The sequence below is a fragment of the Papio anubis genome, chromosome 4 (genome assembly GCF_008728515.1).
Source record: "Papio anubis isolate 15944 chromosome 4, Panubis1.0, whole genome shotgun sequence".
Taxonomy (NCBI): Eukaryota; Metazoa; Chordata; class Mammalia; order Primates; family Cercopithecidae; genus Papio; species Papio anubis.
In genome coordinates, this window is record NC_044979.1 from 110,489,639 (window position 1) to 110,506,168 (window position 16,530).

General features: G+C 37.1%; 1 protein-coding gene across 4 annotated transcripts in view; it reads left to right on the forward strand.

The window, feature by feature from the left end:
* SUGCT (succinyl-CoA:glutarate-CoA transferase) overlaps nt 1–16,530 on the forward strand; it is a 754,504-nt gene that overhangs the window by 630,574 nt on the left and 107,400 nt on the right. For 2 of the 4 annotated variants that reach the window (XM_017956755.3, XM_021935207.2), the window contains exon 13: nt 10,165–10,228. In XM_017956755.3, coding sequence (XP_017812244.2) covers nt 10,165–10,228 — 64 coding nt within the window. Of the gene's footprint in view, nt 1–10,164; nt 10,229–16,530 lie in introns of those variants that run through there. The other 2 variants (XR_002520705.2, XR_002520704.2) reach the window with 2 other exon arrangements.

Below are 16,530 nucleotides of genomic sequence, written 5' to 3' on the forward strand. Positions count from 1 at the left end.
TAGGATAAACATACAGTAAGCTAAAATCATTGATTTTGAAAAACAGTATTGATAATAATGATTTCCAGATTTAAAAAACAGAAAATCAAAATGCTGAACCCAATTGCAGGTGACTGTGGTTCTCAAACTATGTACTGAGGCACTCATGACATCCTAGTGAATGCGCAGGGGCACTGCAGGATGTTTATAATTTCTAGAGAAACAGGGCAATGTATGTTGGATACAGCACAGAGTGTGTTCAAGTTCACAGCTTCGATATTGAATCACTCTACATTCCTTTGATAAACATATTTGATCAAACTCGGTTTTTGGATGGATGTAGCTATGAAAAAAATGCAAGTACCAAGAGAAAATCAATATAAAACAAGAAATATGGATGGAGATATCTGATTCAATTCCAAGATTGAAGTTTTGCTGTGCCTAACAGGTGTACATATACTATTAGAAAGTAATAGTGGCTAAGAATCAAATAAAGATTTTTTTTCTTTTATTATAATTTATGTCTATTATTTTTTCAAATGACTACTCAGTTATTAGGATATGAATACATACTGTTTTTAATTACTTAATAAACAAAACAATACTACTTAATACACAAAACAGTATTCCTTTTTGCCTAAGGACATTATGAAAAATGTACAGAGACAAAAAATATGGGGAACCAAGACAATTTGAAAACATCTGGCATATAAATTGGTAGGGAGATAATTGGATCCTGGCATATAATTGGTATGGGGATAACTGGTATTGACTAAATTTTTATTTTGTTAAGTTAAATATCCATGTTAAGACTTCTGAAGGAAAAAAAGTTTCATCTTGATACAAAAATTAGCCAGGGGTGGTGGCGGGCACCTGTAATCCCAGCTACTTGGGAGGCTGAGTCAGGAGAATCACTATAACCCGGGAGGTGGAGGTTGCAGTGAGCCAAGATCATGCCACTGCACTCCAGCCTGGGCAACAAGAGCAAAACTCCATCTCAAAAAAAAAAAAAAAAAAAGGGTCAAAGAAGCTGCTCATGCCTATAATCATGACAGATCACGCAGGTCAGGGGAGATCAAGACCATCCTGGCCATGGTGAAACCTCCTCATCTCTACTTCAAAATTGCCGGGTGTGGTGGCACGCACCTGTAATCCCAGCTTACTCGAGGCTGAGGAGAATTTTTGGAACTCAAAGCAGAGGTTGTAGTGAGCTGAGATGGCAGCACGGCACTCCAGCCTGGGCAACAGAGCAAGACTCCATCTTAAAAAAAAAAAAAAAAAAAGAATATCCTTTTGATAAAGTATATATCTTCAAACTAGTAAATGTGAGGAAACAATCTCAATCAATCTCAAACAAGGCAAAATGGGAATTTTTCTTATAGGAGGCCAAAAATAGGCACTAAGTAAGGTTCTAAAATGAATTCAAACATATCAAAAATGTCAATTCATGTAAATGCAGTAAACTTTTCAGTTAAAAAGCAAAGATAGAATAAATCCTGCTGTTTTTGAGACGGAGTCTTGCTCAGTCTCCCAGGCTGGAGTGCAGTGGCGGGATCTCAGCTCACTGCAAGCTCCGCCTCCCAGATTTACGCCATTCTCCGGCCTCAGCCTCCCGAGTAACTGGGACTACAGGCACCCGCCACCTCGTCCGGCTAGTTTTTTTTTTTGTATTTTTTAGTAGACCCAGGGTTTCATCGTGTTAGCCAGGATGGTCTCGATCTCCCGACCTCGTGATCCTCCCGTCTCAGCCTAATCCTGCTATTTTCTATTTTCAAGAGATACACCTAAAACTAAAAACTTAGAAAGGTTGCATATTATAGGTTAAAAAATGATGTATGAAGAACATACAAACCAAAATGAAGCCAGTGTAGCTTTAGTAATGTTAGATGCTACTGACTTTAAAACAAAATGCATTACTGTTCAAGTCACCTCATGTCAATAAAAATTTGAATTCACCTGAAAGAGGTAATTATTCTAAAATTGTACAAGTTTAAGACAATAAATTTGATCACTTACTGCAGTTGTAAGTGATCAGATTAATGGAGAAAAATTATATGATCCTCCCAGTAGATGGATTAAAAGCCATTTGCTCTAAGTAAACATCTATAATAAAATTTCTCATCAAACTAGGAATAGATTCTATAACTTGATAAGTATGCCCATTATTCCTTGTCACAAACATACTCAGTGATGAGGCATTAAGTACATTTCCTTTAAAATTAGGAACAAGATAAAAATATTTTCTACTAAAACTCTATTCATCAATATATTTCTAGCTGAGAAAATAAAATTGAGTCCCCTCTTACATTATCCCCCAGGAGACCATAATTTTAAAAAAGCTTTTTATTTTGAGATAATTATAGATTGACATGCACTTACAAGAAATAATACAGAGAGATCCCATGTAGCCCTGTTCCCCAATGGTAACTTCTTGCAAAACTATACTACAGTATCACATTGAGGGCATTGACATTGATACAGTCAAGATAGAGAAGAGTTCCATCACCATGAAAATCTCTCCCGCTGCCCTTTTATAGCCACATGCACCTCCCTTCCCTCCACTCCCATCTCTCTTCTAGCTTCTGGAGACCACCAATCTGTTCTCTATTTCTGGAATGTTGTCATTTCAAGAATGCTATGTTCAATGAAATCATATACTATGTAATCTTTTGGATTCGCGTTTTTCACTCAGCACAATTCCTTTAGGATTGATGCAGGTTGTTGTGTGAATCAATAGTTTGTTCCTTTTCATTGCTAAGGAGTATTTCATAATATGGATGTACCATGGTTTTTCCTGTTTATTTTATTATTTAAATATTTATATAAATATTTTCCTGTTTATTTTCCTAAATTTTATAGTTATCCATTTTCCATTTAAGTCTATGATCCATTTTGAATTAATTTTTTACAGTGTGAGCTTTATGTTGAGATTCTTTTTCCCCCCAGTTCCGATACACATGTTTCAGTGCTATTTGTCGAAAAGGCTGTATTACTTCCTCTATTGCATTTGTACCTTTGTCAAAAATTTTTGGACATATTTGTGTGGATCTATTTTTGAGTTCTCTGTTGTTCTATTGATTTATGTGTCTGTCTCTCTGCCAATGTGATATTCTCCTAGTACCTACTTAGTGTTTAGCAGTTATATAGTATATCTTAATATCAGATAGAGTAATTATCTCTTACTTTATTATTTTTATGATTGTCTAAGCCATTCTGAGGCTGTTATCTTTCCATATACATTTTAAAATAAACTTTTTAAAAAGTTTACAAAAAAACTTTCCTAGGACTTTGGTAATAATTGCTCCTTGCCCACCACTCACTCACCTCCTGCTGTTCGGGTCGCTTCCTAACAGGCCATGGAGCGATACTGGTTTGCGGACCCCTGATACCGTGGACCATGGTACCGGTTTGCAGACCCCTGATCTAAGTAAAGTTAGGGATTTTCATGTCAATTTGTTTTCATGAATTTATGTTGTTTTTACATTTTTTGAGGGCACAGTTTTCAGAAGTAGTTGAATTAGCTTTTTAATATATTCATGGTAAGTTTTGCCTTCAGTTGTATAACCTTTCAACTATTATTCCAAGGTTGTTTTCCTATTATGCTAAAGGAATGACTAAATTGCTAAAATGGGAAATAAAGAATATTACTCCAGTGTTTTTTGCTTAGTAAAATATTGTGTGTTTTAGAAATGGTTTTCTGAGTATTCCTAATGAAGAATTCTGTAATTGTTTTCTTCAAGTTGAGCAGATTAATTTCATTCACATGTATAAATGTGCATGCCCATGTTTCTTGGCTTTCCTTTACTGATAATGACCATTGTCCATGCAGAGCTTCTCAGCATGGCCTCTGGAGTGTCTTAAAATATACAGTGTATATGGCAGATTCAAGATCAGCTGGAAGCTGCTTTAGAAAACTGCAGAAATTTCAAGGCAACACTGGAACTTGATATCTAAGTTCCTAAAAATGACTGTATTTTGGAAATTCAGTAAAACAGTTTTGTGTCTAGAGAACTCTAGGCATTCATTAAAAGCTTAAAACAAGAGCACTCCTCCTTACTTCTGTAAAATAAAGAAACCAAAAGGAACTACCTGCAACTTACTCAGTTAATTCAATTTAATTTAAAAAAATTCAGTAAATGTTTATTGAGCATCTACCAGATAGTGCCAAATAACATTCATGGCACTGGGCATATAGCAGGGGACGAAACAGATAATATTATGTAACAATAACAGACCAGTGGTTTCTGCTTAATTAGAAAGTTTCCCTTAAAAGGCAGTAAGCTTCTTGAGGGCATGACCTTGAGTTTTCTGTGACCCAGTTTTTCCTCAGCACTTAACAATGCCTGGCACATTAATATGTATTTAATGCTTATTGTTAATTATCATTCATTACTGTTAGTACATTTAATATGTGTTCAATGAATGTACCCAAAGCCACACATCTTGAACTTGATGGAGCCAGAGTTTGAACCCCTCTATTGGTAACAGGAAAAACAGTTGCCACTTCTTGTGAGCACACTCTGCACCAGGGCCTATGCTCAGGGCTTTATACTCATCATCTCACTTCTTCCCTTAGAAAGAGATATTATTATCCCCTTTTTACTGATATTCTTTTTTTCTTTAATTTTCTATTTTTTAAATTTTTTAAATATTTTTTTTTTGAAATGGAGTCTTTCTCTGTCACCCAGGCTGGAGTGTAGTAGCACAATCTTGACTCACTGCAACCTCAGTCTCCTGGGTTCAAGCAATTCTCCTGTCTCAGCCTCCTGAGTACCTGAGATTACAGGTGCACACCACCATGCACACACTACTGTGCCTGGCTAATTTTTTTCTTTTTTTTTTTTTTTTTAGTAGACGTGGGGTTTTGCCATATTGGCCAGGCTGGTCTTGAACTCCTGAGCTTAGGCAATCCGCCCGCCTCAGCTCCCAAAGTGCTGGGATTAAAGGTGTGAGCCACCACGCCTGGCCACCAATGAGGGTTTTGAGCCTTAGAGTAACTAAGTGCCTTGCCCAATATCACCCTCTGGGTCCATTCCCTTCAAATCCTTCCAATTTTCACAGCCAGAGTATCCTTGGCTACTTGCAATGGTGCAGGTCAGTTTATTAACTAATAGGACCACATGGTGACATGTAATCTGTTCGACTGATTTTCTTTCCCCACTGAAGTGACTAATTTGTTTTACAGAATTGACCACATCAACTAGTTATTTTAATGGTAAATCAAATAATGCTTTTCCATTTTTTTTTCCCCTCCAACTGCCAGGAACCTGGCTAAATTAGACACACCTAAATTATAATCCAAGATCAGCCACTTAATAATCACGAAATCTTGGACAAATAGCTCCTCTAAGTTTCTAACACCTCATCAGTAGAGATGAAGATAATACTTCCTACCTAGTCTGGTTAATGAGAGGATTAAACGAACAAAGCTTTAGCTCCTAACACAATGCCTGACCCTTAAGGAGTTTTGTAGAGCAGCATCTGCTGTTATTACGTTTATCATTGTTGTTTTTAACCTTAACATCTAATTTCAATATTATCTTTGTTCTCTGGTATTTACTAACCTCCCTGACCTAAGTCATATTATCTTAATCTAACAAGTCATCAACTTCTTTCAAGATAAGCAGAGTTACTTACTTGCTCCTCATTGGATTTGTTCCTTTGTTATGGAGCTTAAACTGTGTTATAACAATTTATATGACTGTGTTATAAAAAAGCTCTCTTATTCTGTACCCTCTCTTCTAATTACATACATTTTTAATGCAGGTTCATTCATCTTTTTACTGCCAGCTTCTTCATTTTGCCTAGCATATGAGTGCTATGGTGTTTGTTGAATTGAATGAATAGGTCATATCATTATTCACTGTCAATAGATAGGTCAGTTCTCTTTTGTGCATTATTGCTAATACCATTGATGGTATTACTTTGATTTTGATATGTGTAAGGACAGTGTAGTGTTTACAAATATCATTTGTGTATGTAATTTCATGTCTTTTCGTTTGAATATTCCTCTCTCATTTTCCATAAATAGTTTCACTGTCTATAGAAAGGGTATCGATGTTTATTTTTTGTCTTGCTAGTGCTATATTACAAATTTTTTTCTTCTGCCATTTCTGCCATAGGACTTTATAAAAAGACTTTCTTACTTTCACTTAAACTTTTATTTCCCACGTTACTTTAAGGTATACATTTTACTCTTTCCCCCCATCATTAATACATTACCATTTGACTCTGTCATTAGGCTGTCAATCTGTAAAATGCTTGAGAAAGAAAGAGAGACCTTATTTAAATAGGCCTGATACTTTGCTAAAGAGGTTGGCGCACTGTCTACAATTCTATTCTTGTCAAGAATAGGCTTTTGAATTTCAAGGAGAAGAAATGGAATTTAGAAGAGCTACTAAACCATGAAAGACCTAGGAAGGATAAAATAAGTAAAATGAAGGAGAAAACAGTAAAATCCAAAGACATTGCCAAATGGACAAAATTCACTACAAAATTCTAGAGAAATTCCCTGCCTTATAGTGAAACAACTCAAAGTGCAACAAAGAATGCCCCGAATGGCCAGACCTAGCACCAAGGCATGAAACTCTCTTCAAGCCTTGAACATCTTAAGGGAAATTGTAGCAGTTAATTGTTACTGGTCAGAAAACGAAGCGTTTTTAAATTGAATTTCTAGGTTAAGGTGGTAGAGGTCCGGGTGTTGGGGCCAGATGAGAAAAGAACAAGGAAACGTTTAGTAACCATTCTCCAAAAAATGTTATGCAAATAGTGGTAACAGGTAGTTCCTTCATTTCCAGTAAAGTTTAGAGGAGACAAATTTAATCATGTAGCAAAGTTAAGTGTCAAACATGAAAGGGAGTTGAAGGGTAAAACGTGAAAGGGTAATGAAGCAGGAGAGATTTATGTTAGAATTCAGACAGACTTCCTGGGTTCTGAAATCCTCTAGTATGTTACTAAGCAGAGCAGGATTCGCCCCACAAACAAGGCTGGAGAGTTTTCCAAGATTCCAAGTCATTAGGCAGGGTTTCCAGGGACAGCACTGCCACAGACCGCATTGTTCTGTGGGATATTCTGACCTGATTCGCGAAGAAAGCCTATGGAATCGTATGGACTTCACACTTTATATAAAAAGGTGGGTGGCAACCAAGCAGGGGAATACATCCGTTCCTTCTGAACATGGGGCTCACACCAGCCTGTTTGCCTCGTAATTGCATGCATGCTACAGCAAATAAGAAACTGCAGTTAGCTTCCTCTGCCGAACGTAAGAAGAATTTAAATTTTTGCTTAAAACGGAATGGTTTTCAATGCAAAGGCATTGATAAGGTTAAAGTTTCATACTGAAAATATCCTATATAGACAGCAATCGGCGTAGGGGTGGAGAAAGTACACTCTTTAAACTGCTTCCGTGGAAAATTTCAATCAACTGCTAGCTTTTGCTTCACAAAACTTTGACATATGTCCCTTGACCTTTACCAACTACCCTTTCACGTTTGACACTTAACGTTTGCTACATGATTAAAATTCAGCGTTAATTAATTTCAACACTATCAGTTAAGTTATATTTAGCTAAGAACACTCACTTTTGTCTTTCGTGAGTAGCACTGCAGTGTTATTACAAAGAGGTAGTCAGGAGGGCAACAGAGATACGAGGAGAGAAGAATGATTCAGTGTGCAGATAATTGTTTTGAGTGAAATTTAGCTCGGTATTTTTGTTCCTGTCCTCAGTAGAACTGAGATTTAGCACCTCCCGTTGGCATTTAGCCCCCACCCCCACATAGGAGGAAGCTGTGCTGGGCGGGTGCTGAGAACGAGCCACACCAGAATTAAATTATAGCACAATTCTAACACTGGCGAGAATTTTATCTGGCCAGCTCTTGAGTACAAACCTGGTGATCCCAAAAGAAAGAATCTCTGTGTGATGTGTTATCATCCTCAATGAGGGAGGTTGACATCGTTGTTTAAAGAGCATCACCCAAAAAGTGGTAACCATTTCCAAAGGAACCAGGCGCAGCCAGAATATTTAGCCATAGCAAAACTGTATTTCTACACTTAAAAAGTCACCCATGAAGTTGTCTTATTGATGATTTATTTTATGATGTGACCAAAAACTCACTAGAAATGAATAAAACCCAAGAAATTTAAGCTCTTTCTCTGAGTTTAGCAAAGTGAGAAAACATTTTATTAGTTTCTTTATTCCATGCTCTTTTACTCTGCGAACAGATTATGGTAAGAAGGTAGATAGGCAAATCTTACTTTTACCTGAAGCTCAAAATGCTGTAGAACCATTATAACAGCCACTCTTTGGGATGCTGGCATGAAATTGTGGTCTGTAAGATTACTGTGCCACTGAAATACTTCTGTCCTTTAGATGCACGTACAGGACAGGAAGAGAGAGGTTCTCTGCTTGGTAGATAGTGCAGGTGAAACACAATTTATAGGTAAGATATCCATAAATGTCTTACTGAGGTTCCAGTAATAGATGTTGGATTCTTTGAGACGGTATAACCAGGTAGCCTCCAATTGTTTTTTTTTGTTGTTGTTGTTTTAAAAAAAGAAAAAAAAAGTAGCATTTCTATTTGTGTATCACAGAACATTTTGCCTCTAATAATTCAACACTTATGTTCCAGAATTTGGTTCCATGCCCTCAGCTCATCCACCACTTATAGTTGGAGGGCACTGCAGATTTTGTCTTTTTGCCTACCCCCGGGAAACATTCCAGCCTTCATTTGCCAGGGATTTAAGTTGCTTCATTTCAGCAGTCAAGTGATTCAGCATCAAGTATATTTCTCTTGTCAGGCACTGGCAGAATGTCCCTGCACTAGTAACTGGCCTTAGATCTTAATCCCAAGCCAAGGCTACCTTATGTTCTTGATGGGACACTAGATACCTATCTCGGTCCCATTGTTGTGCGATTAGGAGGATTAGAGAGAGATTCTGGGGTATATAAAGGAGGGTATTTTTTATTATCGAATGTGTTTAGATTTAGTAGATTTAGTGTTTAAAGATTGGGTTTAGAATAAAGATAGCATTTGATTTTTACATATATTTTATAAAAGGGGGTGGGTTAGTTTGAAGTAAGTTTATAGTGTGTGAAAGTAGGGATATAGAGGCAGGATAAAGATAGTTAATTAAATTAAAATAGGTTTATAATTTAGGATTGTATATGATTGTTGTTAAGTAATTTAGATGTTTATTATTTAGGTTTTGTTTTAAAGAGTTTTGTATTGGTTTATTTTATAATTTTTATTATGGTGTTTACATAGTTGTAGTTTTAGGTTTATTTAGGTTTTTTATGATTTTATTGTATTTTTTAGGTAAAATAGAATATTTGAAGTTATTATAGAGAATAAAAATTTATAAAAATATACTTATTGTTGTCTTTGAAATAAATTAATTTAATACGGAAAAATTTATTTTATTTTATTATTATTTTTTAAATTTCCTGCCTCACCATTGCATGAGAACCTAATCAGCCCTCTGGGATGAAGTCTCTGGCTTTTTTGCTCCAGTATCCTGGAATCCTGTTTCTGAACTCTAGTCTTTTGCTTAAGGTCTTGACCACCATTGAAAACATTCCTGGTTCAGCTTCCCTGTGCACGCCTCTGACCTGGGTCTCCTCTGGATTTGCTGTCTGCTGCTCATTTGCTTATCACAGCAGCCCTGAATCTTTCCACCTCCAGCAGTCACCGAGCCTTCTGGATACTCTGATTTATTCTTCAAATGGACTGACTCCCCATACCTTCTGCTGCACAGTTTTCCAGGAGCATGTGTACCACCCCAGTGTGCTGCTCTAGTTCGAGGTCCTATTTCTTGACCTTGGCCGAGTCCTGCCATAAGGTTATGCAGGAAAGGGCTGAGCTTTAATATTAGGGGAGCATCCATAGATGAAAGAGAGGAAATCATCTGCTATATTTAGGGGCAAATAAAAATTTTAAGAGTGGGAAGGTCTTATTGAAATGTTTTCTAGTCCATGAATCCTCTAGTCTTTTTTGGCTTCATTTGGTGTATTATAAGATGAAACATTATTTTTATGTCAAGTATTTACTTTCAAATTAAAATTTTAAACATCTCTGTGTTTTGCCATATCTTTCTTTGATGTTGACTGAATAGATGACTGTCCATGCCTTGTAATTGAAGATGGTTTTATTTTGTAAGTTATTTTTCTCTCTGTTTTTGCCTTTTCAGGTATTACACAACAGCCTTATTATGGAGATGGAGCATCCGACTGTGGGGAAGATTTCCGTCCCAGGTCTGAAAAGTTTTGGTATTTTCTCTAACACCTTTCTTTATTAATTGTCCCATATGCTGTTTACTACAGGTAGCTTATGAGCTCCCAAACAACTTTCCAAGACATTATACAAATTTATAACTTTGGGTAAAAGGGGAATCCTAGGACTGCACTCACAGAAATGTATGATGAGACTACGGCATTGTGTCTTAGTTCTAAGGAGTGTCAGATGGCCACAATGACAAAAAAATGCTTGCATTTCTTAATTTCATTTTGTGTAATCACATGCTCACGAAAGTACATCATGTAATTATCAACAGGTTGATAGTAATAGGTATGGCCAATAACAAGAAATAGAGTGTGGTTCATATGAGAATTGGAAAGAAAGCCAGGCAAGATATAATTGGAGTCCAAGGAAGGCTACTGACTGCCCAGGCTCGGCCTTTTTCTTTCATAACTGTGGTTTAAGGTATGGATCTTGGCTTTACAGATCAAGAAACTAAATGTTTTCAGTACACCCAGAATAGATTGAATTTTTGTAAGTTGACTCATACTAAACCAACTCATCAGAGACCGCTGCCTAAGCCGAAATGCCAGCTTCTTCACTTGCAGAGGGAGCTCTCATTTCAGCAGCCAGTAGCCTCATGCCGACTCTCAAAGCATCCTCTTAGGTGGTGCATTTAAACAATAGTGAGAGCTTGTGACCAATACATTTCCCTCCCACAGCCTTCATTTCTCTGATAATCGTAATATTACCTTTATCAGATATTGTGTTTCTCTATTCCAGGCATTGCTAGAAAAATCCACATTCCAGCAATGGAGTTCCACATTATTTGTTCATTGTGTCCATATTTTCTAGGCTATCTACAAACCAAGCACTTATTTTTTTTTTCTTTTCTTCTGACAGAGGTCAATTAAATTAGCTAGGATATACTTTTTGTTATTGTTTTTTCCTAAAATCATTTCCTGGTCATCTTACTTGAAATTTAGGTATTTGCCAAACTCCTCTGTCACCTCAGTCAGGTGCATAGAGTATTTACTTCTATAGGTGTCTGGTCTTATTTATTGAAGGACTATTCTTGTTAATTTTATCCTAAATAGAATCTAATTCTAAGATTTGGGATCAGCTTTATAATAATCTCCCACAACCTACCAGATAGTGACCACTCGCACATGAAAAGAGTAAGAAGAGGGAAGTATGATGAATAAGAAAGTTGAAGAGAAAATTCTAATGTTCAAGAACATAAGGAACATTATGCATGGTTTAAGGAAGGTAACTAAGAAAGCAGGTATAAGCAAATGAAAGACTGAGATCACGTTCTAGGGAAATGTTATATGATATAGAAAAGTGGTAGAAAAAAATGTTGACAAAAGCTAAGAAGTTCATTAGTTCATGCACTCATCTATATTATTGCATATATACTATGTGCCAGGTACTGCTTTGGGTCCTAAAAATACAAAAATAAACCAGACAACTTCAGTCCAGTCCACTTGGAGCTGATACTTAATAGGAAGTTGAATAATATAACAACCAACAAATGTTTCCATAACTGTAAGTCATAAGTGCAAAGAAAGAAAGAAGAATGTGCTGTCATAGAGAATGATAGGGGTCAGGTGGGGCCTTCTGTAGTTTAGGTGATTGAAGAAAGTCTCTGAGAGGCCGACTTATAACATGACACTGAAGGCAAAAAGAATAGAGGACAAGGATTTCCAGCAGAGGGAACAGCATGGGAGAAAACCCCAAGGTGATGAAGAGTGGGGCGTGTTCTAAGCCAGGATGAAAGGTGGGGAAGTGGGGCAGGAAATGAGACTGGAGCAATAGGGAGAGCCTGGGGGCCCCGTTAAAGTTGGGTTTTCTCTCATTCTAAGTAGGGGAATAAAATGACACAATTTACAGCTTAAAGCAGAGTGTCAGGTTAGGAAGTGATACAGGAGTTTAGGTGATAGTGTCTTAAATTAGGGTCATGGGAATAGAAATAAAGAGAAGGGAGTGGTCAAAATAAAAACGTAATCATAGGGCTTTGAGTATTAGAAGACTTTAGAAAACATCTGGTCTAGTAGTTTTTGATATTTAAATAGTAAAACTGATTTTCCACATGAAGAATTCATAGCTAACACAGATGGAAGCAGAGTTATGCTGATTGATAGATTAGCACGCCTATTGTTTAGCTTTCCTCCTCTGCCCACCATGCTGTGGTCTTCCATACATCTCTCCTTGGAAGTCTGGGACCTGAAGAACCAGTGATCACTTAACCCCACAAGTTTACAGATGAGGTCATACAGGGGTTGGTATCCCCAACACATTAGAGAAAGGGTAAGCATTTGAAAGTCAATATGATTGTCAGCATGATAATGAGGAAAAAAGTAAGTCAGTGGCCAACCTAGAATGAACTCATTGGAGGTAACACTCTTTCAATCAGGCATGAATTTGCTGACTTTCATTGTAAATAAATGAAAGCTAAATCTCAGGAGGAAGGAAATATTCTTTACAGATTACTAGAAGGGAAGAATATTTCTTTTGCCCACTTTAATTTATAAATATATCAGGTAGCCATTGTAACAAGAATGCTGTGTAAGAAATAACCTCAAGCTCTTAATGGGTTTCAAACATAAGCATTTGTTTATCCCATGCATGTGGATTAACTTGGAAGTTTCATATAGGTTGGACTCAGCTGGGTAGCTTTGCTTCTAGTTCCAGGTCTGGCCAGGTTTAGCTTCTGCCGGTGCTTGGAGTCATTTCCAATCTATGTGTCTCTCCTGCTCTTCTGATTGTCACGGCTGCAGAACACTGGGGCAAGCAGAAACTACAGTGCTACATAAGATGTTGGTATACAGCTGGCAAACGCTTCTGCCTGCATCTCATTAGTCCAAGCAAGTTTTATTTTTTAAATTAATTTGTTTTGAGACAGTCTCACTCTGTCACCCAGGCTGGAGTGAAGTGGCACAATATCAGCTCACTGCAACCTCCACCTACCAGGTTCTAGCGATTCCGCTGCCTCAGCCTCCGGAGTAGCTGGGATTACAGGGATGTACCACCACACCAAGCTAATTTCTGTATTTTTAGTAGAGACAGGATTTCACCATGTTGGTCAGGCTGGTCTCAAACTCCTGACCTCAGGTGATCCACCTGCCTCAGCCTCCCAAAGTGCTGGGATTACAGATGTCAGGCACTGTACCCGGCCAAAAGCAAGTTTTAGGCTGTATCCAAAAGGGTGGGGAAATAATGTGACTCTTTCTGAGAGAAATTTCAGTGTTATATGGTGAGGAGCATGGGCACAGGGAGAAGTAAATAATTGGAGTAAAAAATTCACTTGACTACAATAGAGTTCTCAGATCCACAGTAATTTCTTTCTCCTTTTTTTGTTTTAACCTCCCTTTGGAAAATTCTATTTTTGTTTAATGTTTATAGAGCTTAGTCATCTTTTTGGTATGTCTATCCTGTTATCTTGTATTCTTTCTATAGAATTATCAATACAGGAATTCCCAGATTTGAGATGAAATGCATGAGTCTAGTTTGTGTTTGGAATTAGAATCTGAGTGTCTTTTGAGTGCAGCACATATGAATTCCTCATGAGAGGGGAATGACAATTCTGCTTATAGATGTCAGATAAAAAGAGGCTATTGTATCTCGTAATTCTTTGTATCCCAATAAGAGGCCACACAGACAGGGCAAGAGTTATTAAATGCAAAGGGAATTTATCAGTAATTAAATTTACTGTTTGTCTGTGGATTCCACCTGTCCTTGATTTTATTTACCTATGATAGTTCTGCCTTTCTTTGTTGGGGATGTCCCCATTGGAGAACTCATAAATGCTATAGACATAACTCAGATTTCCTCAGAATGTCTCCATGTGATATGTCTGCCAAAACAAGAAACACAGGCTACAGTTAGAGGTGACTTTTGCTACACTGTTTTCTGGTTAACTAGTGGAGACACATTTTGAATTTGTTAAACATAGTTCTATAGATTTACACATACATATCCATATCTTCACGTTTACAGTAACAATCCTTATTAGGATTGTTATTAGCATTATTAGCATTACCATCTTATTACCATTCTAAATTATTCTACTTATTTATATTTCCTGCCTTATTAATGAACTTCTTGCAACCAGTACTGAATTTTCTGTATGTCGCACTAATTTGCCTGAAGCACTTTCTATCTTAGTCATTACCAGAAACTTGTCGCTTAAAAACAGCAGTAAATCATGTGATATTTATAGAGCCTTCTTTAGAGTTGTATAAATCCACATAACATTCCTTCAGATGAGAGTTTATTGATAAATATGTTAAAGGCACTGGTCAACCCAGGTTTAATATACTTTGGACAAGGATGGGAAATTATTTACCTCTTAAAAATCCCTCTTGGCTACTTAAAGAAAATAATTATTTCAGCCATTTAGTACATTGTTTCAATCTTTGTAATCATTCCCATTATTAAAATACAATAAGTAGTATCATCTAAACGATTTCCTTTATTATATCTATTGCAAACACTCCCTTTCGTATAATTCTCTATCATCTTCAAACTCTAATAAAGAATTAGGAAAGAAATGTAATTTGTGTTTTCAGATGATCTAGTTAAAGCATGCAAACTAGTTAAGCCCATGAATTATCTCTAAGTGTGAGTTTTAGTTATGCTAATGCTATTGTTCTTTATTTAGTATATTATTCATTAAAGTACGCTCTCATCTAAGCTTTAAAGCCTATTATACAGTTAAAAGTGAAGAGAGACAAAGAAAAATGAACTATCAATGGGCATATAAGTGAGAACAGGTATCATGTGTCTCTTTGCCAGCCTCCAACATTCTGGTGTTCTAAGAGCCCTCAGTGAGGGAAGTGGTTGTTAGTTTGAGGTCACCATTAGCTTAGTGATAGAAGTGTCAGCATGGTAGGCACAATGTACTGATTTGCTCCTAATTAATATAACCTATATTGGGTGGTAAAACCTCAAACGTTCCCTCCCCTTTCCCCCACAACTAACCTAACTAAACTTACTGTGTCCGGTACACTACGTAAGCTCTGGGGAGAAAGCTGGATAGGAGCAGTCCCTCATGGAGCTTATGCTTTGCCAGGGGAAACAGGTGTGAACAATGAACATGGAAAAGTAGGTTGAATGTTTCCTTGGAGAATCAAGGGCAACAGCTCAAGGCTCTGGGTGCACATACCAGGGAGACCTCACCTAGTGTGTGGGCTGAGGAAAGGTTTCTCTGAAAAGTGAAATGTATGCTTCACCTTCAGTGTGTAACCAAGTACAAAAACAGTATCAATGTTGAATCTGTGAGTGGTTTTCCATTTACTGTGATGTGCTACTGTAAATATACCTCTTTAATTACTTCAGGTCTCTTTGATGACCTATTTACATTTGTATACATTATTGTACATAGAATAAAATATTTTCATGTTCTTATGAGAAAATTTGAACAAACAGCTTTTTAATAGACGTAATGATCCTATGATGCATCAACGATGCCAAGGATTCTTCAGTGAAATTACATAATGTAAAAAAAATGCAAACAGATACATGAACAATGTGAGTGCATGGCACCCTGGAGGAGCAGAGAAAGCACTCCGGTGGAGAAATAGGGAGGGGGCAGGCTCACAGGGACCCTGAAGAGGGAGCCAGAGGCCAGATGAATAAGTTCTAAAATAGAGCTAATAATCACATTCAATACGAATCCAAAAAATTCAAAGGTATCTATGCCGGGGTCCCTGAGATTCCTACTGTCTGAGGAATGAAGGTAGGATTTGGAAGTGGAGCTTGGATAGAAACCACTGGTTTAGCAGATGTTCTCATGGATTGATTTTAGGGGTAATTTCTATCTCTGTTGAAGACTTTTGTAAAACTTACAGTGTCCTAAATTTTACACTGTGAAATTGATAGAAATTTCTATTTGTTAATTACAGAAATTAAAAAAGCACATTCAAGTTTACACCACAGCATTTCTACAACAGGAGATGGGCCATTACATAAATTTCACCTTATTTGTGACTTTAGTGGGAAGATCTTGCATAAGTTATCACATTCCAAAGGTTGGCCAATTTCCTGTAAGCCATTCACCATTCGCATCTTCTTGCAATCACACCAGCCTTTGGCCTTTGAGCCAGAGTGGAGCATGCTGTCCTTGCATGTACTGTGGAGGTGCCAAGTTAGCATTGGTGCTGAGCGCCAAACTTCAAAGGATGTCATTGGAATAGAGTTTGATGTGTAGCTCTGCAGTTTCTCACCATAACCTTTTTCAGATACTTCCTGTGAATGTGCATTGCAGTCATTTGATTCTAGTTGCACTTCTGGGAAGTATGTCAGTGGTGAGTGTGTC